The sequence below is a fragment of the Echiichthys vipera genome (assembly GCF_963691815.1).
Source record: "Echiichthys vipera genome assembly, chromosome: 17".
NCBI classification, from domain to species: Eukaryota; Metazoa; Chordata; class Actinopteri; order Perciformes; family Trachinidae; genus Echiichthys; species Echiichthys vipera.
In genome coordinates, this window is record NC_139842.1 from 7,964,202 (window position 1) to 7,987,471 (window position 23,270).

Genomic DNA, 23,270 nt, shown 5'->3' on the forward strand with positions numbered 1-23,270 from the left:
TCCGACTGAATTGGAAATTTGCATTCACACATACAGGCCCTGCTAATGTCTAAATAATTTAAGATTTGCAGTGCATGTGTGAAAGGGAGTTATAAAAGTGATATGTGCTGACTCTCAGCTGAGCACTGATGGATGCCAGTGCTGTAGTATTTACGATCATCCATAAAACAAGTATTTCAACTATTTAAAACTCTTGCAGCTGTCTGACAACGTCAACAGAAATATTTTTTTGCCAGGTCGATGCCTGTATTTCATTTTTTGTAAGCCAGCATTTGTCCAAAACGTCAGGATGATAGCATAAATACACAACTTTCGTTAAACTAAAATTGTGTTAAACATTGCAGTGTGTATGGAAAACATGTATCTGTATCAGTGTGAACACTGCCTGAGTCTCTCCCTCCCACTGCCAGAGGAGAGGAAGGGAGGCAGAAGAGAGGCGTAGAAAACAGTTTGACCGCCAGCATTGTTCCACAGTCACATCTTTCTGACTTTGTCACTATCTAAAATCCTTTCTCTCTGTATAATTTTCGTTATTTTTTTTCCTAATAATGACTCTATCTCATATCTTTGTGTTGTTTTTTTTCCTCTGTGCTGTTCAATCTGCCTCCTGCTGATTGCCTACAGTAGAAGGCCTCTACAAAGCACACGCACACGCACACACACACACACACACACACACACACACACACACACACACACACACGCATGCATGCTGTGAGAAACAGGAACAGGGGAAGTGGGGGTTCGCTTCCTGTCTGGCTGTAGATCGTTCGTACGTGTGTGTGTGTGTGTGTTTGTGTGTGTGTGTGTGTGTATGTGTATGTGTGTGTGTGTGTGTGTGTGTGTGTGTGTGCTTGGCATGTATCCAAGTTTTAGAATTGCCGAGGGACGGTGGAGAGATTTTAGTTTCAATGGTCACACAGGAGGCACTAGTGTATGAAAGAAGCTAATGGTAACTCCGGTTACTGCTGCTATTAAGTTTCATTTAAATACATTCTTCATGCAGTTCTGTGATAGGCAACAAAAAAAAATTGTCTTAAATGTGACGGACAGTTCATCTACTATTCAGTAAGCACATGCCTCCTGCGCGGCTGCTCGACACAGGTTCCTCTTATGTCACTGCAGTCGGAACTGTAAAACACTGATTAATGCAGCACACATGAATGAAGGGTCAGAGTAGTCCCACTTTGTGCTTCTCATGCATAACCATTTAAGTCATAGACAACTGAATGTGATTTCTGAAAAAAGAAATACAAAGTAATTTCCACTTCTAACTCAACACATATACGAACCAACGTTCATCACCATTACCTGTATATCATAGATAATCTGACAACATAAAAATGGCGAAATGTAGATGTTTTTTATTTCAAAAGTGCACATTTGAGTTAATTTCAAAGATAGTTCTTTTCAAAATATGTAAAAAATATTGGAATTCAAACAAATGAATATGAAGAACAACAAGAGTAGGTGGAGTCGGGTGGGGCCTCCTAAGGGAGGTCAGGCCTTCTACTGTCATTGCAATCTTTGCTTATTGTCACTGCTGTGGTTTAAAGTTTATCAGCCCTCAGGGGCCCCTGTTGCATGCCTTGCCGGCTGGCAAGCTGCGCCTCTGATTGTTATACAGTAGATGAAACTACCCAACACTGAAGTGGTTAACGATAACCAATAGTGTTTATGTACTTACTAACATTTTGACTAAAGGGCTTTTACTTATGACGGAGTATTTTTTATTTAAATAAAGGTTTTTGAATAATTCTTCCCCCACTGGTGTTTGATGTGTGCATATAAATCGTGTTCATTTTTGTGTCTAAAAGAATTCCCATGATAGGACTCATGGCCATTTACATTTAAAATAAGACATGGTCAATAAAATGCAACGTGTATTGTTTGTAAAATATAGAATACAACAGGCAGCAATGCTCTATTTCTGCCCCAGGTGAGAAACGGCACTGTACTGAAAAGTCTTGTTACAGGGTGGAGCTGTCTACATCTTATTGTTTCCCCCTATAGGTCTATAACAATAGCAGGCAACTGATATGTGTCTACAGTGACGTAGTGTGAGTGGTCTCTAGTGTTTTTGTGTTACCTGTGTGGAGGACACCTGACACCTGGCAGGGAGGTTAAACCTGTTTCCACCAGTGTGTATTTGTGCGTAAAACTTTGTTTGGGTGAGAGCAATGGTACGGGGGGTCAGTTGCCTGAGGAACTGAGTATGATGGGATTGCTTTGTTATTTAAACAGTCACTACCTGTGGGCTATTGCGTGTGTGTGTGCTGTTACAGTACGTGCAGCGAAGCAATGTTGAAATGAACAAGTGTGTAGAAAGGTGGAAAACAAGGGTGGAAAAAATAAAACACACCCCAACAGTGGTGCAGGGACATCTAGTTTTAACACTTCTCTGGCCATAAAAAAAAATTATGTGATCCTCCAGAAATAGAGAAAAATCTTGTGCCATTTTATGGACATTTACCAGTTTTTGGCTGTAATATTCGTCAATAAACATGTACAAATGTGTCTGTGTGCGTGCAGGAAAGGAATTCCATGAGGAAAAAACTGAAAACAAACCAGTGTGTATTAAGTGCCACAATGTAGCACCATAAGCTTAACATGCAAGTTCCGTCCATTCCTCTCCTGCCTGCACAAGACTTCATGTGTGCAGGTTCTTGAGAGTATGCATATGTTATGTGATAACTCTTGTGAAAGTGGGAGTATGTGGACACTGCATGTGTGCATACGTGAATGTGTGCAAACACTCTGAAAGTAATTTGTGGTCTAACAAGATTTTTTATACTTGGTAACCTGGGAACGGGGGGCTAGGCTAACTAGCTTACGCTGGCAAAGTTGAAGCCTGTTAGCTTAGCTGGTTAGCACTGATTCCCATTGTGAATGTTATTTAAACACCTGCTGAGTCATCAGCAGCTGTCAAAATGTGCTGTGTTCGTCCCACATAACTTTTCCTTATATCAGCATGTCTCCATGCTTAATGTCACATCAGAGGATCACTTGGGCACAGGTGCTCCCTTTGTGTGGCAAATGTGCCGCCCCTGCCCTTACAGAGTCTGTGCAGACCACTGATCAGTTCTGTGCCGAGATTATTTATATAATGGTAAGCATATGTAGGCTACTTAATAATTTAAAACTTTCAATTTCAAACTGTTTACATCAGGCTGTGTGGATGGATTGCTATTTATTCCGGCAGCAGACCTCTGTCGTAGCCGCCTGGAAAATGCAAAGAATTATGTGCTACATAACAAGCCTTGAATGCCCTCTTCATTACCTCGTGCCTGCTCTAACTAACTGTGTCATTACAAAATTCCATCCTGTCACCATGGTAACATTGGACCACTGAACACAGGGGACAAACAAAGAACGTCGTCCTGAAGTCATAATGTAAACTCCATAAGATAAAAAACTGATCACAGCAAACCTTCGCATGTTGGACAATTGTTGAGGTTTCAGTCAAGTGTTGATTTTTCACTTATCAGTTATTTGCAAATGGAAAGTCTTGATGGGAGCGTTGTTTGTCGACTCAGCCCCAGAGCTGATATGTTTTTAGAGATGGGTGTGGCATTGTATAAACACAGGCCTTTTACACCATCAGCTCTAAATTAATCCAAACTTATTTTGACTATTCTTGGCCAACCCGTTTTAATCCCAACTCATCAGATACTGCTCTTTTGTCAGGACCCTTTGGCATCACTTGTAAATACCCAGGATAGCCCTGTGTGTCAGAAGCATGGCGCTTCCGGTAACTGTAATAAACATGGGGAATATGTTGTGAACTTAAATAAAACTACAGGATTAGGCAAAAAAAAACACTTGGTTAGAGTTAGGAAAAGATTGTGTGTGGGGTTAAATGGGACGCATAGGACATGAACGGGGTACGGACCTTGACCCATACACCACCTAAACCTGCTTCCTTGCGCAGAGTTTGGTGCTCGGAATCCAGTAGCACTTACTGAGCGTCTAATATCACCACGGACAGGATCACAGTTGAAAGCTCTGTGGCAAACCAAAGATATTTGACGCCTGTATGAGACCAGCCTGTCTTAGCTTACCGCAGTGACCTCCTGCAGTCTTGTCATCATCACAATGGTGGCAGGGGGACTTTGTTATCTTTGGACAGAGACAGGCTAGCTAGCTAAGCTAACCAGCTGATAGCTGTAGCCTCATATTTACCAAACACATAAGCTTGGGTTTAATCCTCTCATCCAAGTATCGGCAAGAAAGCCAGTAAATGTAGGCTATTTCCCAAAATATCAAACTATTCCTTAACTACATCCAACATTGCAGAACAACTTCAAAACATAGAACTTAGTTAAAACCACATGAATTACACACTGTACAAAAAAAGGCAAAACTGTGGCGATTCAAAGAGGTAAAATGTTGAGACATTAGAATTGGGGTCTTGTCGAGCCTGGAGCATTCGAGCACTTTGCAGGGAGGCCTCTAAATTATTGCCTTTTTCATGATTTTTTTTCCCCCAAAACATTTTATTCTGTTTTGCAGACTAAAAAAAGAAAAAAGTATAACAGTTGTACAGTGTATAAACACGTCTGCTTTAAAGTGAAAAACCGAGACAGAAACAAAAAAACCCCAACATCAATCCCAGTATCCCTCCCAACAAGCCATGTCAGACGTCGTCACAGTAACCAACTAGTTAATTGATAAGTAGATGAGTCAGGTACTACTGATGATATTTTTGAAAGTTTTTCTAAAAATTATTATATGTCTGAAAATATACATTGACATGAATACAACAAATCATTAGCAGTAACAACACTGATACAATGATGATAGGCTTAATATGTAAATGATAATTATTTTAAAAGATTACTATAGTAGGCACCATAAAAAGTATATTAATATAGGCCCCACACATCATTGTAGGCTCAGTTTTATAGGCAACTCAATTTTATACAATAAATGCAATAGGGGGTCCCTGCTCGTCTCTCTTTCATCGATTGGGTCCTTGACCTAAAAAAAAAAATCTTGAAGGCCTAGCCTTTCCAGGAATATTTTTTTTTAAGTGTTTTAATTATAATGAGCTGTAACAGCCAGCCAAGAAAAGAACACAAACTTTATGAACAGCAAAACCAAAGTGCTTCTGGGAAGCGTGGTGCAGAAATACCACAACAATAATTTTAAAAAAGTGTTGAGTTGTATTCCCAGTTGAATAAGAATATGATACAATTGCAAATATAGATGTTAATGGTTAAACAAACACAGGAAAATGACTACTCAGTTTGGACCCGTAGGCCAGATATGAATTAAAATGTGGAAAAATGAAAATATTCTAAATAAAATGATGAGAATTCTGCGCAAAACGTCATTGTTATTGTTCCTTTTCACCTCCCCATTTCTCCTTAATCCATATTCCCCCTCTTGCTCCTTTGCACTATTCTTTCCAATCTTCATTCCTTCCCCTTCCTGACTTTTCATCCCTTTTTATCCTTTTAATTTCCTTTGTGTCTCCCTCTCCGTCTAACCTCTGCCGTTTGTCTGCCATGTGAGGAAACACAGACTTTTAAAATTCCCCTTTAATCATTTTTTTTATGGTTACTTTTTCCTAAACTCTTGTCACCATCCGTTCATGTGTCACTGCTGCACGCACGCAAGCACGCACGCATGCACACACACACACACACACACACACACACACACACACACACACACACACACACACACACACACACACACACACACACACACACACACACACACACACACACACACACACACACACACACACACACACACACACACGCTCCCAGCATATTCAATCCTAAACCACACCCAGCTCCAGCCCTCGAGCCCTCCCACGCGCGCTCACGACAGCCGGTCCAGAGAACGTGCGTTTCTAACTTTTTTTTGGAACTACCAGTGAGATCTCCAGCTGCCGTTTTGTCACGTTTGGAGGCTGTTTTTTCCAGCATTTTCCCCCCAAATTCATTACCCCATAATCCTCCTATAACAGACAAAGTCACATATTTTGCTTCCTTCACGGTCCAAACTCGGTGAGTAAACTTAATATTTTTAGTTTGCATATTGTTTGAATGGTGCACGGAACTTTATCTGTGGGATCGTGTCCCATTCAAATCCATTATGGCTGCGAAATGACTCTTTAATAAACCACTATTGTGTGTTGCGGTGAGTTTTTATCCCAAATGTTTAAAATATGCTGCTCTATAATATTTTAAGATAATAATTGATGCCCTTCCTGGATAGGACCGGTTTATTTAGTTTTATTATTTACTACTCAGACATGTTAAGGAGCGTTTTCTGCCCTGTGGGTATTTTCACACAGATCATACTTCTGCTGAGTGGCTCCAAGTTTCGAAATGAAAGGGGCGTTGTCAGCCACCGATGTGTGCGTGTTTGTGTTAAATGCGTCTGTGTGAGTGGTATGAATGAATGTTTAGTGCTTTGCGAGGGAAGATAAACTGCTGTTTTGTCAATGGACACAGGGCATGTGTGCGTGTATGGTGTATTACACATTAGAGTTTCCACTAAATACAGTTTAGGCCTACTGTGTATCCATAAGCGTGTCCATATGGTAACACTAAATGTATTTATTTATTTGTTTATTTCGGGCATGTGAGTTAGATCAATCATCATCACATATGTTTAAATCAAATTCAAATTATATTTCTATGAATTTAGGATTTGGTACTTTGCGGTGACCTAATTATATATTGTCTTGAATTTTGTTTATTTCATAGTTTGTTTAGTATTTATTAGTATGTTTTATATAAAGGCCCATACGATATATATTGTATTTTACCACAGTTTTTACGAGTGAAAGTGGGTTAAACAGAATCAAATTAGATTATCATTTTAAAAATCTGTCTCATGTAAGAACATTATTTGCACTATAATGCTGAATACAGTTGCCCCTGCTTTGCATTGTTGAATGATTTGCATCTTACTTTTGATGAGGCAGGTGATTACTTTTGCCTTTCATGGGGGCACCCTCTGTTGGTTGAAAGAAACGACAACTTGCTCCAGGTTTTCCATGGTTATAGGAGATTTTTAAGACTGGGCTACAAAAATGGAGTTATGGACTCTGCTCTATTATTATGGCAATAGTCTGAAGGTTAAACTTCCAACAAGTCCTCAAACCCAAACAACCACATAGGTCATTTGTTCCTACCCTCTAATATGACACACAGGAGCTTTTCCTAAATTAGCGCCCCCTACCGGTGGAACGCATCTAAGCGTAGCGGTCGCAGTTTTAAACATGTGGTTAACATTGTGAAACTTTGACAGTTTGGTTGGTTAAGCAACAAAACTTGTGCAGGTTTAGGAAAGATCATGGTTTTGGTTTGTTACGTAACTTAAGTTACGAGTTTTGTATGTGACGTTGTTACATACAAAACTTCAAATTCATCACGTGCAACTTTAGTTCAAATAAGTCAGTGTTGTCTTTTGGTTTCTCCTGGGACACGAACAGTGGTCTACTGGGTAAAAGTCTTTGGTTATACTATGGCCTAGTCCACAAGATCACAGGTATTTTTGAAACCGAACTTTTATGGCCCCCTGTTTAAAAAAAATTCCTGTCCACACCACCGGTGTGATAAAAAATATCTCCATCCACATGAAACTGCTAAATCCTCCTCAAACAATGTCATACACATGCCAAAGCAGTAGGTGGCGATAGCACTCCTAACAGGAAGGCCATTTTAGCCAATCACAAGGCTGGAAATATTCATACCAGAAAAACAACAATTGCGAACCGAGGCCAGGTAGATTCCTTCGTGTGGACTGAGAGTGAAGTTGAGTTACTTCTCACGGTCACTCATGAAACACAAAGTTTCTGATAAGTTGCTAAATAGCACCAGTATTTTGGCTTCGTCTTCCATAACAGCAACTCTGTCAGCTGGTCACGTCTAGAATGCTCCACAAGTCTCCATGGATACAACTTACTGTTTACTGTTGCACAGTGTGACGACAAAAAATTGCGGTTTTCCTCGGTTTTCCTGTCCACACGACACTCCTGAAACTGGACTTTTTGAAAAAGTTCACCCTTGACCCAAGTTACAAAAAACTCTGGTTTCAGGAGCCCACAACTGTGGTTATGTGTGGAGGAAAGGCCAAACCGTGGAGAGGAATACATGGTTTAAAAAATACCTGCCTTCGTATGGACGGCCCCTTTGACACCTGACTTCCTCTTTTTGCTCATGTTCTCATTGCTACAGCCACTAGTGTCCGCTGCCACTACAAACGTAAATATAGGTAGTGATAAGATTATACAAACAACCTTTTGGGTCGTTTTTGGGGCAAGGGAGTCTTAAATGTTATATGAAGTGGGAAAGTTAGAAATACCCAACAATCTATTGGAAACTAATTTGCATCCCCCTTTGACATGCGTGATGGACTTTTCACCCCGTTTCTACCAATACTGCATTCAGCCTGCAGGGGGCAATTGAGATGTTTGGCTTCACTTTTGGGGAACTGTCAAGATGTCCATCTTTATATACAGTTTATGCTTTTTCCCCACCAGAGTTGAGCTTGACAGTCTTGTGGTAGACTCAATGGCCTGTAACTAAAGTTTGATGTTTCTATGCGGTGGCAAAATTCTCTTTAGGTAGACATCATTTCTCTATCCCAAGTATTTGCACAGTGCTGCAACCCTTTGTGCTCGGCCTTCTTCCCCTCACTGTTTTGGATGTGATGTGACATCTGATTGTCAGTGTTAATTTGACAGTATTTTCAGTCACATTCAAAAGCAGTAGAAGGAGAGAGGTGTGTGATATTTGATAGGAAGAGGATTAGTCAGGGGGTGTGAGGTTTTTAAAAGGTGCTGACAGGTGAAAACTATCAGGAAATAAGTGGAGTGACTGAGAGTAGAACAGAAAAAAATAAATGATGATGAATACTGTAGATGAGGATGCCTCTTCTTTATACCTGTCTGTCAGGTGTTGCCAACTTCTCCCTGCCATGTGGGAGTCATTACTCAGCGCTGTCACTTAAGGAATGTGTGTGAAAATGCCCCCCCCCCCCCACACACACACACTTACACACACCCACACCTAACAAACCGTTTGGGTCCAACATGAAAGAATCCCTGCATCAGAGTGAAGTCCTTAAACCCAGCAGGAAACAGTTGCACACACACACACACACACACACACACACACACACACACACACACACACACACACACACACACACACACACACACACACACACACACACACACACACACACACACACACACACACACACACACACACACACACACACACACACACACACACACTGTATTCCTTTGCAACAGTATAGGCTTCATTGTGCAGAACACTGATTCTTCATTCTCTACTGTTATTCTACAATATGAATGGCTAATTCAATGGGAATGATCGATTTGATACATTTTTTTGGTAAAAGATCTAGGAAATGTCAAGTTATTCGGCTTGTGTTGTAAGTAATAAAACAGTCTCATGACAACAAACCACAGTGTTGTTGTCCATTTGGGCAGTGAATGCATCATTTGTTCGCATTTATAATCCATTTTGCACATGAATTTAAAACGTACACTACCCCTTTCAGAAAGGCCGTTTCACTGTTGTCTCATTTACAATGTGGATAGTAAGAAGTAAGTGGCATCAGGATGTGAATGTCCTAATAAAACAGTCAGCTTTACAAGATGCTGTAATGTGTTGTTGCCCTGTATGGTATTTCCTCTACCACCCTTACTTGGTGCGATTTCAGGATGACCAATCTGATGCAAACATCACATGCTAACAGTTAGCATGTTGGTTTTAATCATGGGAGCATACTGAAAGCATTTAGCTCATAGAACAGATCAGCCTAAGCACAGTAAAGCCTGAAAAACCTAGACTGAAGAAGGTAAGCTCTAAATCTGAATCTGCTGTAGGAATGCGTCCTAAAACCCAGAAATTAGTTAGGGTTTTTGGCAATTCCAGTTCCCTCATCTCAAAATCTTGTGTATGGATTTTTGGTTAGATGCCTGAAATTAGGTCCGTGGTTAAGTGGCTAATCGAGACTACAAACGTCAACATACCGAACACACAAAATCAGTTAGAAGCTAGTTGTGGTGCGGAAGGTGTAGTTCAGATGACCTAATGTTAGTTTTTTACTCTTGATTGTATTAACTAGACGGGTGACGAGATCTCGCCCCACAAGTGCATTTGGGATATACTGGTTTCGTTTTCCAATTTCATTTTTTTTCTGGGTGACAAATACAATGGGACAGCCATGTTGGTACAATATTTGTCTCAGTCATGTGAACTGTGGTGGATCCAGCCCCTGAATTGGGACCCAGCCACCATGGCGTATCCTCTGGTGACACCCTCAAGCCAAACTGTCAAATATTGGCTCACTAGTAGTTCAGATGTGCAAATAGCAAAGTTGTCTCGGCATCTTTCATCCAGTTTTGCTTTATTGGTTCGTAAGGCTGCTAGCTAGGACTGAAGGGAAGGAGTGGGAGCCACTCGCTGTGCAATTTATAATCTACTCATACATACCTGGACACCTTTTTTTCCCTGTGCAATAACTTAATCCACCACTTGCTAATGTCATTTATCCACTGTATCAAACACAAATCCATATATAGTCATATATTTTTTTATCTTTATTTATCTATATTTATCCTCTATACACTTAACTTATCTGATTTCACTTTCTGTGAGTTTTATTTGACTTTATTTAGAGTTTATTGTTTACTGTCTATTCTTTACCTTCTATATCTAACCAAGAGTTTTATTATTTATTAAGAGTTTATTGTTTATCTTATACTGTATTTTTTTTACCTCCTTATTTTCATCAAGTGTTTTGTAAGCTCCTGGAAATTCAATTTCCTTGCATCAATAAATAGAAGTCTGAGTCTAATCTAAGTCTTGTTTCAGAGTGGACAGTGAAAATACAAATCCATAATGTGAAGGATTATCGGTCTATAGGTGTCTGGTTATATTCATAATTCTGTACTTGCTCCACTGCCACATACTGTAAATGACTCCTCATTAAGTTTAACCCCAACGGCATGTGTACATCTGTGCCTGTAGTGTGCTCTTCCTAAACAAAGCTTTGTTTGGTCACTGGCTTTGAACCTGGGAAGATATGCCTTTTGTGTTTTCTCTAAAGATAAGCTTTAGCCCGGCTATTGTTGTGTACACACTCGGACACACACACACACGCACACACACACTCGGACACACACACCCCCACACACACACACACACACACACACACACACACAGACACACACAACCGCACATTGGACACTTGACTGAGCTGTTACTGCAAATTGTTATTTCTATTGTTGTTCCCTATAGAACATTATATTAACACAGAGTTGATCCCATTTGAAAACACATTAGAGTGTTTGAGCTCAAACTATAAAAGAATTGTGTACTCATTATTCAGTAAACTAAAAGAATCGGTTTTGCTAGATTTTCTAAAACCCGTTAACATCTTGTTTTTCCAACTATTTTGACCTCATGGAACAGTTACAAAGTGAGATGTCAGTTCAAAATGTGGCATTATTTTAAGATGGTGCGCTGAATATATTACAAGATAAGGGTCTCGGGGAAGACCCAGGACCAGGTGGAGAGATTATATCTCCACACTGGCCTGGGAATGCCTCGGGATCCCCCAGTTAGATCTGGTTAATATGGCCCTGGAAAGGGAAGTTTGGGGTCCCCTGCTAGAGCTGCTGCCCCCGCGACCCGACCCCGGATAAGCGGTGGAAGATGATGATGATGATGATAAGGGTTCATGAAAAACAAAATGAGACTAGTTATCCTCTAGTAGTGGATCTCAAGCTCAGTATTCCAGACTTAGTGGTGGGCTGGGCGATATGGCCAAAATCTTCTATGCCGATAGAGATCATTTCATATCTCGATAACCATCAGGATATAGCATGTTCTGTGATCATTCAACTAATAAATAAACAAATGAAGAAAGAGTTTATGAAGAAAAAACACATGGTAAAACCTTTTTTGTATAGGCTACTCCAGAGTGAATGATATACTTTAAATGAAGAATAGAGTATTTTCTTACTTTATTCATACTTTATTAATGCAAAACGAACATAATGTGCAAGGATCACAATGGAAAGCATTGTCCAAATGATGTAATTGTTGCCGGCCCTTGATTTTTCGACATTGCGATGGAAACAATATAGAAAGATATATTGTTTTTTGGTGATATATATCATCATATTGCCTAGCCCAGGGGTAGTGGCAATTCCGGTCCTAGAGAGCCACTGTCCTGCATGTTTTAGGTTTCTCTCTGCTCTAACACACCTGATTCTAATGAAACCTAAAACATGCAGGACAGTGGCTCTCTAGGACCGGAATTGCCCACCCCTGGCCTAGCCCCAGACTGAGGGTTCAGAGGAGGAAATGTTTCTTGTAGAGCCTCAAGTGTACGACCTCATAAGGACCAGAGGGCTCCACTGGAAGCCTTTTGGCTTTTTCTCTTCCTCAATTAGTTTTTCCATGACCAAAGACAGCGAGAGAGACATGCAGAGAAAGAGAGAGTGGGACAGTGAGAGAGACGGGGGAGTGAGATTCAGAGGCCCAGTTAAGTCTGTGGCTTTGTGTTTTATGAAAAGAGTAAAAGAAAAAAAAGGACATTAAAAGTCAGCATTTTCCACCAGGGAAGAGAATCAGACTTACACACACACTTGCACTGTGTCCCCCCAGCCTCCTATTATAAGGCTGAGTGGAGAGGTGGAATGACAGCCTGTTTGTCAGTGTGTGTGTGTGTGTGTGTGTGTGTGTGTGTGTGTGTGTGTGTGTGTGTGTGTATGTGTGTGCGTTGGTGGTGTCAGGCGAGGTTGTGATTTTAATTACACAAAACTACATTATTGTTATCTTTTCTTTAGTTGTATTTGTTATCTACTTAGCCATGTGACAGGGTTTCTGAAAGTCAAACATAAAGGACAACAAGAGCAAACAAAACATGTTAATATGCTTACAGTAAAGTGACATTATATGTGGTGCAATGTTGCTATTGTGGATAAAAAAAATGCTTTGTGTTTGGTGTCTTTCTTTTATCTTAGTAAACCAGATGTAATCCCTCTTTTTTTACACAAAAGCTTGATTTGCTTTATGTCAGTTGCCTGACTCTTCTGTGTTTTTATACATCAGTGAATTGTAATCCAGATTACATTATTATTAATGATCTGAGTGATGCATGGTTGAATATAGGATTATCTGACAGTCCCTCGTTCTGTTGATTGACACTCCACAGCTGAGGGAGTACCTCTCAGTGTTTGCGTATGTCTATTATGATAGATAAGGCATGAAATATCTGTCATGCATACCAGACTAGTGGGGCTAATGTATAAAGCATGCATGGGGATACGTATGTGCTCTGTGTGTGTTTATGTGTCCTGCAGCTGTTGCCTGGTGTCAGAGGTGAGTATCAGTGCTTTCACACTTTACTATCAGCACTGAGTGAAACCTACTTGGCAACACGGTTCCCAAGGCTCAATGCGAGACTCCACATTTGGGTAAATAATTCAAATCAAATCTTTTTGTAATAGATCCTGTTCTTACCATAATGACAAGCAAGGTACAAAACAAGACTGACACATTTCCTCAAACAAAACTATAAAGACTGATCAGGTAGGTGACGTTATGTTTAACATTAATGAAAAACTAAACATAGAGGCATTCACAAGGACAGCTATGCATTCTCTTCCTGTTTTTAACATCTGCCGTCACTATGGCAACCGGACTCCTTAAACCGAAACAGTGGCGCTCGGTGAAGTGGCCTTAACAACGGGTTGCTTTCGGCTCAGACGCTGAATTATCTGTTGTGGTACCAGCTTTAGTTTGCAGTGGACACCTAAGTGTGAAATGATCCCAAACTTATTCTCTGCCTTTTCTGGGCTGTAGTGGTGTGCATCCGCAAAAACAGTCCGTGTGGAAGGATCCCTGCGCTGAGCAGGACACATAACGCGCAGGATAGGAATAAAACAAATCATAGAGGCAGAGATTTTACCCCGAGGATTTTTTGTAATCGAGTAAGTTGAGTTACTCAAGTCATTGTTTCTGCCCTACTGTAAACAAACATACACAAAGGGTCATAAACATGATTTCACAAGTCGTAATTGTGTCTGCTCTGTCTGTCATCACCAGGCTTTATGTCTGTGGTCGTCATAGTTTAAATGACCCGATCTGTGTCTGTGAGCCTCTTATTTTTGTGAGTTTCTTGGCAGACTATATATTTGCGGTTTTGTGTATTTTGCACGTATGTGTGTACATCACAGTATGTACTGTATATGCGCGTGTGTATTTTACGCGCATGTTTTTGTTTTCATCTCTTCCCTCCATTTCCCTCCAATTGGGTTTCCTACTCTCTTTCTACCCCTCTCCTCCCTCCCTCGCTCCTCCCTTCATCTTCGCTCCACGGAGACGAGAGAAAGCAGCTGCAGATGGAATCAGATCCAGCTGTGTATGTGTACATGTCTAGGAGATTATTTTCTGCTCCAAAGAATGTTCCTGCAGGTCAGATTAGATTCAATTATCTGAGCTATCCTCTGCAATGTTTGGTTTTTACCTTAGCCTTCCTGTCTTTCCAGCTCTGTCCCTCCCACTGTTTGTCTCACTCAGCAGCGTTTTATAAGGTCAAACCTAAAGTCTGATTAGCCAAGTGTTGTTATAGGCCAATTTCTGTGAATATATAAAAGTCCTCCAGCATGTTGTTGCCAGTCCTAAAAATAAGGTTGTGTCTCAGATTTCCAGCCAATGTGACTTGACACTAACACCATTTCACTGTATGCTCACACAAATCCTTTAAAAAAAAAGTTGATATTTTAAAATGTACAGCTGTTTTGTACGAAACAAACAATATTGTCTCTTTACGGAACTGTGAATGTTAAAAACATGACCGATGCGCATCAAATGCAGGTTTGCACATGCCTTATTTCAGCTCCACTTGTGGGATATTCCGACTTTTTCCTCACAAGGTTCAGGTGCAAATTAAAGTGTGTGTTGCTAAGGTATATTCTACTTCCGTTTCGTTCTCTGAGCATTATTATCTGGAGGCTTTAAAAAAAACAGTTGCTGTTCACATTCCCGACTAAACCCTAAACCCCATGTCTCATGAATCAAAGCGTATAGCTTACTTTTGATGTTTCCTCGCCTCCTGTTTTACTATTTACCCCGGTGCACCCCCATTCCCCCCGATTCAGACTGGGCCTATCCTCTGGCACACCCCGCAGCCACATGCTCACAGCGAAATACTGTGGCCTGCTTCCTGTTAGCTGGGAGAGGTTGTTTTTACAGCGACTCCATTTTGGCGGAGAGGGCTAATTCCTCTACTGTCTGGGTCTGTGTCTGTCCGTGTGTGTGTGTGTGTGTGAGAGTGTGTGTGTGTGAGTACATGCCTGCACTCACATGTGCTCTTAAACATGTTTGTGTCTCTGCCTGCTCAGCTTCTGAACGTCCTTGGTGGGAGTTTAGGCAGTTACTGAAATCAAAGTCTTATGTGTATATGTAATTTCATGTGCATTATCCCCACAGAGTAGTTAAGCTGAGTTTGATGCGTACACAGCAGTCCTGGAAAAGTTTAAAGTGTTTTGTTGAAAATAATTATATTCTCGACTTCAGAAGCTTGTCTTGTGTGATTATTTGTAGCACTATGGTTGTTAAACAGAATGATGCTGACGAAGCATTTTACATGCTATGCAAAGCCGTTTCCTGGACAAACAAACTAATGGGTTTCCGGATGCATTCGGTATTTCTTAATTGCTTTTCCCCTTGAGACAATTCCTAATAGTTTATGTGAACAAAAACAGGAAAGCAACAAAAACAAACAAAAAAAATACTGGATATCCCTACGGAAAGAGTGTTCATACAAAATCAAGGCCTCAGTAGACGATCATAGTGTGTGTGTGTGTGTGTGTGTGTGTGTGTGTGTGTGTGTGTGTGTGTGTGTGTGTGTGTGTGTGTGCTATCTGTTGTGACTGTCAACAGTGTTGTCTGAAGCTGCACATTTGGTTTGTGTTATAATGCTGCTAATACCCTGTTCATGCTGCACAAAGGAAAACGCATTCGACCCAGCACCCTAAGTGTCTTCGGTTAATTTACAGTGACCCATTAACCTGGTATGCATCCTTTAAAGCATTCAGTGCACTTGCATTTTGACACCATTGGATGTAATTGTCTGCTAATGCTGCGATGCTAACAGAACATGTTATATTCTGCTCCACACAGAGCATTGTACGTTTCAATATGTAAACAGTCAACTCCTCGCTTCTATCAACAAGTCACAGTCAGGATTAAGGCCTTCAATCACTGCAGAGTAAACACCACACTCCCACATACTGTACTTTTGTACATACACACTCTCAAACACAAACACATGGTTTGGTATACATATTGACACAACATGAACGCTTCACTTCCAATCACTTAAGCATTTTCTGTAATTTGAGGTAAGACGTTGAGACTGCAGACATGTCTCTGGCTATTTCATTAACCCGACATCCCTCACAGTTGTTTGGAAATGTATTTTGGTAACTGGTTGCAGATGTAATACATATTGTTGAATTGCCTTTACGCTTTTCCCTTCTCCCTAGTTATTTTACATTTGACACAGTTCCATAAGGAAGTCTGCATATATTCTTAATTTATTTTGCATTTATTTTTTACCATTTAGTGCTGTGGGGGTCAAACATACCTGCAGCAAACCATGTTAAAACTGTGCAAAGAAAGACTTATTTATAATACCTACCTATATTTATTATTATTATCTTACCCTTCTGAGATAAATCTAAACTTCAATTCATAAAACAGCACAGATTGAGTTGCCCAGTGACTTTTTTCCTCAAGACACTTTTCATATAGAGCAAGTCTAGTCATGATTTACAGAGACCCGACAATTCCCCAATGAGCAAATGCACTCGGTGGTGAGGAAAAACCTCCTTTTAACAGTCAGACATCTCAAACAGAACCTGGTTCTATGGTGGGCAGCCATCTGTCTTGACCAGTTGGGGGAGAAGTATCATTTACTCCAAAGTGAATCCAGAAAAGGGAAACTGGACAATGTGAACATGCTTTCTGGAGTTCCTCATGAGCTGTGCGTCAGACTGTGTGTCTGTACACTTTTTTTTACGAACATTTGGTTCTGCCAAGTATCAGTAAACACGTCTGCAATAGTTTTTTCTGTGCTTGATGTATGCTGATAACCCACAGTTTATTAATCTTTTTATTTGTGTATGTTATTAAAGTGTGACATATATGTTGCTCCCAACAGTTTCCTTTCATGTGAAGGACCTTTATCCACCCCTGACTATCAGCCTGTGTGACAACCAGCAAACAACCAGCAGGACTGTCATCCATCAACGCTGAACGTACATTCTGTGCACTGACAATCAGCCAGTGAGAGACACCAACAGCTACTGAAGCAGCCTGTAAGATATTTACCTGGCCTGACCAGACAGAAAGGCAGCCATGTTGATCATCTTAGCCTTCATCATCCTCTTCCATCTGGCTGCAGCCATCCTCCTCTTTGTTGCAACTATTCACAATGTAAGTATGAATCAAAAATGATCAGATGTTGGGCACTGAGTCGGCGATATCATTATTTTAACCGTCTCTGTGTCCCTTCCTGGTGTAGCGCTGGTGGTTGGTGACACCAGCTGGACGTGATGTGATATATGCTGACTTGTGGTACTCCTGTAACTCTACCTGCTACCCTGTGGAGAACAGCCATACTGCTGATGCAGGTAAGACAGCGTGTAGCTATGTAGCCTGTGTGTGTGTGTGTGTGTGTGTGTGTGTGTGTGTGTACTGGTAGTGTTGTGTTTGTTTATGTGACACCACCTTTGTCCTCTCTCCTCAGCCTATCTGCAGGCCGTCCAGGCTACTATGATCCTGGCCACCCTTTTATGTTGCGTCAGCTTCTTCGTCTTCATCCTTCAGCTCTTCAGGCTCCAACAGGGAGATAGATTCATTTTCACCGCTATTATCGAGCTATTTGCCTGTGAGTGACACACACACACACACACACACACACACACACACACACACACACACACACACACACACACACACACACACACACACACACACACACACACACACACACACACACACACACACACACACACACACACACACACACACACACACACACACACACACACACACACACACACACACACACACGCAGACGCACACATGCACACTTTAACTTTCCTCACATCGATGAAAAGATAGCACAGACTTTACTCTCATCATGTCACCTTGTGGTTGTTTGGTGTCCAGTATTTCGACTGAGTGAAATGTCATTGACTTTCCAAAAGACTTTATTGGCATCAATCAGGACAGGTGTAACCCTGACAACCAGTAAACAATGGCAGAGTGTAGAAAGCTATTTAACCACAAAAAAATACCTTTTTATTTTGATATACACTATACATTTTAAAAAACTACAGATATCAGCTTTGAAGCAATGTGTTCTATGTTAGCAGTGGATAGTTAGCTATGGGTAAAGCTCTCAGCACTTTCAGATTGGACCTGACTGTTCAAAGGATACTGTGTTGTGTTGATACTGGAACCAGTAATGAAATGCCTTAGGTTTTGGCAAGTACGCACTGATCCGATATCGTGCAATTTAGCCCTGAAAAAAATAAACTCTATGTTGCTTGACGCAGATCAAATGTCCGTTTTCCCGGAAATCAATTTTTCTTCACCACTCTGATGGCCTACGTCCACATAGCGTTGTTCTCTGTCAGAAAGGCTCTGACAGGTGCTGGCTTCATCTCAGCACTTCGAAGCACTGCCTTTGGGTTTTGCTTTAATGACAACGACATTAACATTAGCCGGTGTATCTCTCTGTTAACAGAGGGTTGACAAATTTAGCTAAAAACAAGCTCACCAGCAACCCAACAAAAAAAGCACTGGGCTTTGAAAAAAGACACTTGGTCCTGCTCTACGCAGCCACATGAGACCGTATACGCTCTCTCCTCATTGGGAATAACTGAAAAAAAGATGCTGGAGCTATGTGGACACTGGCCCTAAAAACAGTAGCCTACCAAGCAAGTTGTGCTTAGCTGCTAGCTGAGATTGTAATGTCACTCAAAGCTCTTTTATTTTACTAAATTGTGACCGCATTTGAATGATTTTTAAATGAAATTGTTATTTATCCCTATATTTGTTAATTCATGTTTATTTTCAGTTATGTAGTGTATTCATTCAGTTCATGTTTTACAAGGAGCATAACATGCTAGCAACAATACTAGCAATCATTTTGCATCTATACATGGTTAGACGTTTGAATGTATATTATTGAACTGGTATTGGAATATCTATTCATCATGATCTATCATAACATCTTTAATGGAGTTCCCTATTCATCTATCAAGTGTAATTTTCATTCTGCTTCTCTCTCTTATGTCAGCTCTGTGTGTGATGATCGCAGCGTCCATCTACACGGCTCAGAAAAATAGCTTTCATGTACCCAGTCTTCAGGAAGGCTCTTACGGCTCCTCCTATATCCTGGCCTGGATCAGCTTCCCCATGACTCTCATCAGCGGCCTCATGTACATGGTGCTCAGGAAGCGCAAATAGATGTGATGGGCTTGATGCATAGGCATGCAGATATTCAAAGATATAAAAAGGAACACTTTGGACTCTGCCTTAACAAACATGTATGCACACACTCTCTCTCTCTCTCTCTCTAACACTTAGATTTTATAATACCATTGGAGATAAGGAAATACACCACAGGCCCACAAACATTTCAACTTTCAGGTTCAGAACCAGACAATTCACCAATAAAGCATATGTCAACATGTTTTTCCACTTTACACACTTAAAACCCCAAATAGTTGAGCACCTATCTCCTTCCTGATGGTACATTGTTCTCACTGAATGTGGCAAAAATGAGCGATATGCGATCCATGCAATACAAATGCAGATGAGCAAAAGCAACGCACATGCACCTTGCTGCATTCAGCACTCACTCAGTGCTCTGCGCAGAAAGGCTCCTGAGGGCTCAATGCTGCGTTTAGTGAGAACACGCCTTCACTATCCTCTTCCCACTTATTCCCTTAGCCACTACACAGGATACTGTTCCAACACACTGATTTGTCTACTCATCTTGTTTCATTGTGTCCTGCTTCCTACTACCAACTACATTCATAGGAAACTGTTTAATATGCCCGATCACAAAGGTTAACACATGAAGACAAATGGGAAGATCCGTTTTATTAAGACTTTCCAAAGGGTCCATACATTTTTGTGAATCTGTAATCAATGGAATTTATTTTGTACATATTTGCTGTGTTTGTATAGTTCAGGTAATTGCCAAAAGCTTATTTCTAAGACTGAAATGCCAAAAAATATATATTAAAAAAAAATTATAGAGAACTTATGTTAACCATAGCATATAGGAAGTGTAGTGAGGCACTAGTTGAGGTATAAGTTGTAGGGTTTGAACTCGTTGTTTGTAGTCTTCTGTTACTGACTTGTTTTTTAATAGTGAAAAAGGAACCAATGATGTGCTGTGATATTCAGGATTTCAAATGACAACGTAGGAAAATGCAAACTTGAAAAAGGAATGAACATTTATTTGTTTTTATTGTGCTTCTTTGTTCACAACTTCACTGAAAAAAAGACAAAAGCTATTTATTGTTTAAAACCACTGTTGTGTATTTTAGTATCATGTGACTGAGGATATATCAAGTGAGTAAGTCTTGCCATACTGTTGTTACTGAAACATCTCTAACACCCCTTTGCACATGTGTGCGCTGGCATTTTACAGCAATAAATGTGTTCCTGTACTGTACCTACCACCAAATCCCAGAATAACTTCTAATTTCAGCCTCTTTCTTGGTGTTAGTTTAGGGGGTTAAACAGTTAATGAAGACCGGTGGGGTATTAATGCATGCAGCTTGAATTTGATGGATCCTTCAGATGTGTCGGGCAAGTCTGGTAACTTCTCACCGATAATGAAGATTCAGGGAAAATGAATGGAAGTGAAGATTCTACTCTGCTATCTCAAGATGATACTTGAAAATGATCAAAACAACATATTGGAGGCCCAGATTGGGATGCTTGTTGGTTCATACATTTTGTGAAGGTGTCATCTTAACTTGATAATAAGTACCCTGTTTGCATGCGAGTTCTTGTCTCTTAGCAGATCCTTGTTTTTTAACTTGTATTGAGATAAAAAGTAAGTTGTTGTGGTACATTGTTTTGGGAGGTTCAATCTGCTTTCTAACAAATCATGTAAAGTTAGGATCTTTTTCGTTTAGCTTAGGTGACGGAACAAAACAGATCTAAATTTAGAATACTTGAACTTCAGTTCTGTGCAAAATCTGTTGCAGATATTTAACAAAACTACAGAAATCACTTGTAAGAGTTGTGTTATCAAAGCCACTTCTGATTTGGAATCTTATATGTTCTGGTTTATGGATGTGATCCTTTTCCTATTGTGTGTTTTATGTCAACGTAGATGTGCTGTATCTTAGTCAATGTAGATGTATACGAATAACCGCAGCACCACAATAAGCATGAGTTGCTGAAACCAAAACTGTATTTATGGGAATTTGTTTTTTAATTTTTTTTTCTCCAGTTGAAATATTTCTAATGCTTGATGAAGTATTAATTCCACATTGATTGGGAGTCTTATGTTGCTTTATGACAGAGGGATGTTGAAATTGTTCATGTTTAAGCATCTAAATGAAACAGCAGCTTCTTTTTCTGCATAGGATTAATCCAAACGCTTTTGTTGGTTATGACACAGGCTTGTTTGTCATGTTAAATGGGAGAATTGAGAGGCTGCTTCTGTTATCTGTAAGATTTGACTGTCTTTTCATGTGTTAACTATGTACTCAAACTAAATTGTTGGTCTACTTTTGACACCCTGTGGACTGTGGAAAACTACACAATATTTAGGTGATAGTTTTATGGTTTCGGGCTACAGAACAGACTGCTACTAGCTCCTTTCAAGCACTCCTGATAAGAATAAACTTGGTATAACACTAGATTCGGCAAACATCCATCAGATTAAGGAACAAAGAAGAATCACCCCTGCAAGAATTTATAGGTGCTTATTTTTACCCGGATTTTTCTCCCACCAACCTCGTCAGATGTAGATCTCAATAAATGTATTTTACAATGAATAAATTTCTTTTTGTGTGCCAAATCTGTTATTGAGTCAGGTGTCCATCTCATTATACACTGCTTGTCCTGTCTTTCCTCCATCACTTGCCTGTGGAAATATCAATATTCCACTCACTTCCATGATTACTACTTGCCTTTTTGTCTTATTCTCATTGTTAAAAAATACAATAATCTGGCAGAGGGAATTGTCTAGCTGACATCCTAACAATTACACTGTATACAATGAGACTCATTTTCTATAATTGTAATGTCATGATGTATGTCAGCTGATGTTACCTTTGACCTCTCAGCCTTTTTTGTTGGTGTTTTTTTTTTTATCACTTTACTGTTTTTTCGAAACTAATCAATGATGTGCCATGCTATTTGGGATAGCCTTTAAAATTAAATGCACACACACAAACACAGATCTTGGTATTTTACTGTAAGTATTTGGATTCTACATAGTAAAAGAGGTTATAATGAGCCTCCTTGATATTGTGTTATAAATGCACAGGGACTGCCCTCTATTGGTTAAAACATGAGTGTTGCAGTCCGCTGGTGCATGGTGGGCAGAAGGATATACCTTCTCCGGCTGCAACACAGTCCCTATTGTACCCTTATATGCAGATGATGGAGATATCTGGATTAGGAGGAGAGATGATACAAATGTTTTGAAAACGATAAAGAAGGTTATTCTAAAAGTAGAACAATGGTCATACAATTGGGGATTCAAATCTCCAATCTCTTAATCATGCTATCATACTTCACTGGGAAGAGAAAGATAGATGAACAGATTCTTAGTTTATATGGGCAACCAATAGAAAAAGTAAAGGAATTTAAGTACTAGGGGATATGGCTTGATAAAAGGTGTACATGTTGAAAAACTAGAAACCAAATGCAAGCGCTATATCTGGATATAACTGGGGAGCAGATAAGCAGGCATTAAAAAGATAAGTCATTGATGAGACCAGCAATAGATTATGGATGTTTTGTTTATGGAGCAGCAGCCAAATCACACTTAAACAAAATTGAAAGAATGCATAACAAAGCCTTGACACTCTGTATTGGTACACTGAGGACAACTCCAACTTTGCCGTGCTGGTGGAATCAGGTGAAAGCCCAATAGAGCTCAGAAGGGCCAAACTTTCATTAGCATACTGGATTCAATTAAGAGTA

General features: G+C 40.1%; 1 protein-coding gene across 2 annotated transcripts; it reads left to right on the forward strand.

Annotated features, from left to right (window-relative positions):
* The first annotated feature begins 5,880 nt into the window (after window positions 1-5,880).
* Window positions 5,881-22,065, forward strand: emp2 (epithelial membrane protein 2). 2 transcript variants are annotated; one of them, XM_083930968.1, is made up of 5 exons: window positions 5,881-6,020; window positions 17,239-17,513; window positions 17,602-17,710; window positions 17,827-17,967; window positions 19,387-22,065. In XM_083930968.1, the coding sequence occupies exons 2-5, from the start codon at window positions 17,436-17,438 to the stop codon at window positions 19,554-19,556; spliced, it is 498 nt and encodes a 165-aa protein (XP_083787094.1). In that variant the 5' UTR covers window positions 5,881-6,020; window positions 17,239-17,435; the 3' UTR covers window positions 19,557-22,065. The 2 variants fall into 2 exon arrangements, with proteins under 2 accessions (XP_083787094.1, XP_083787095.1); XM_083930969.1 differs by lacking the exon at window positions 5,881-6,020 and adding an exon at window positions 14,389-14,486.
* The last annotated feature ends 1,205 nt before the right edge of the window (window positions 22,066-23,270 follow it).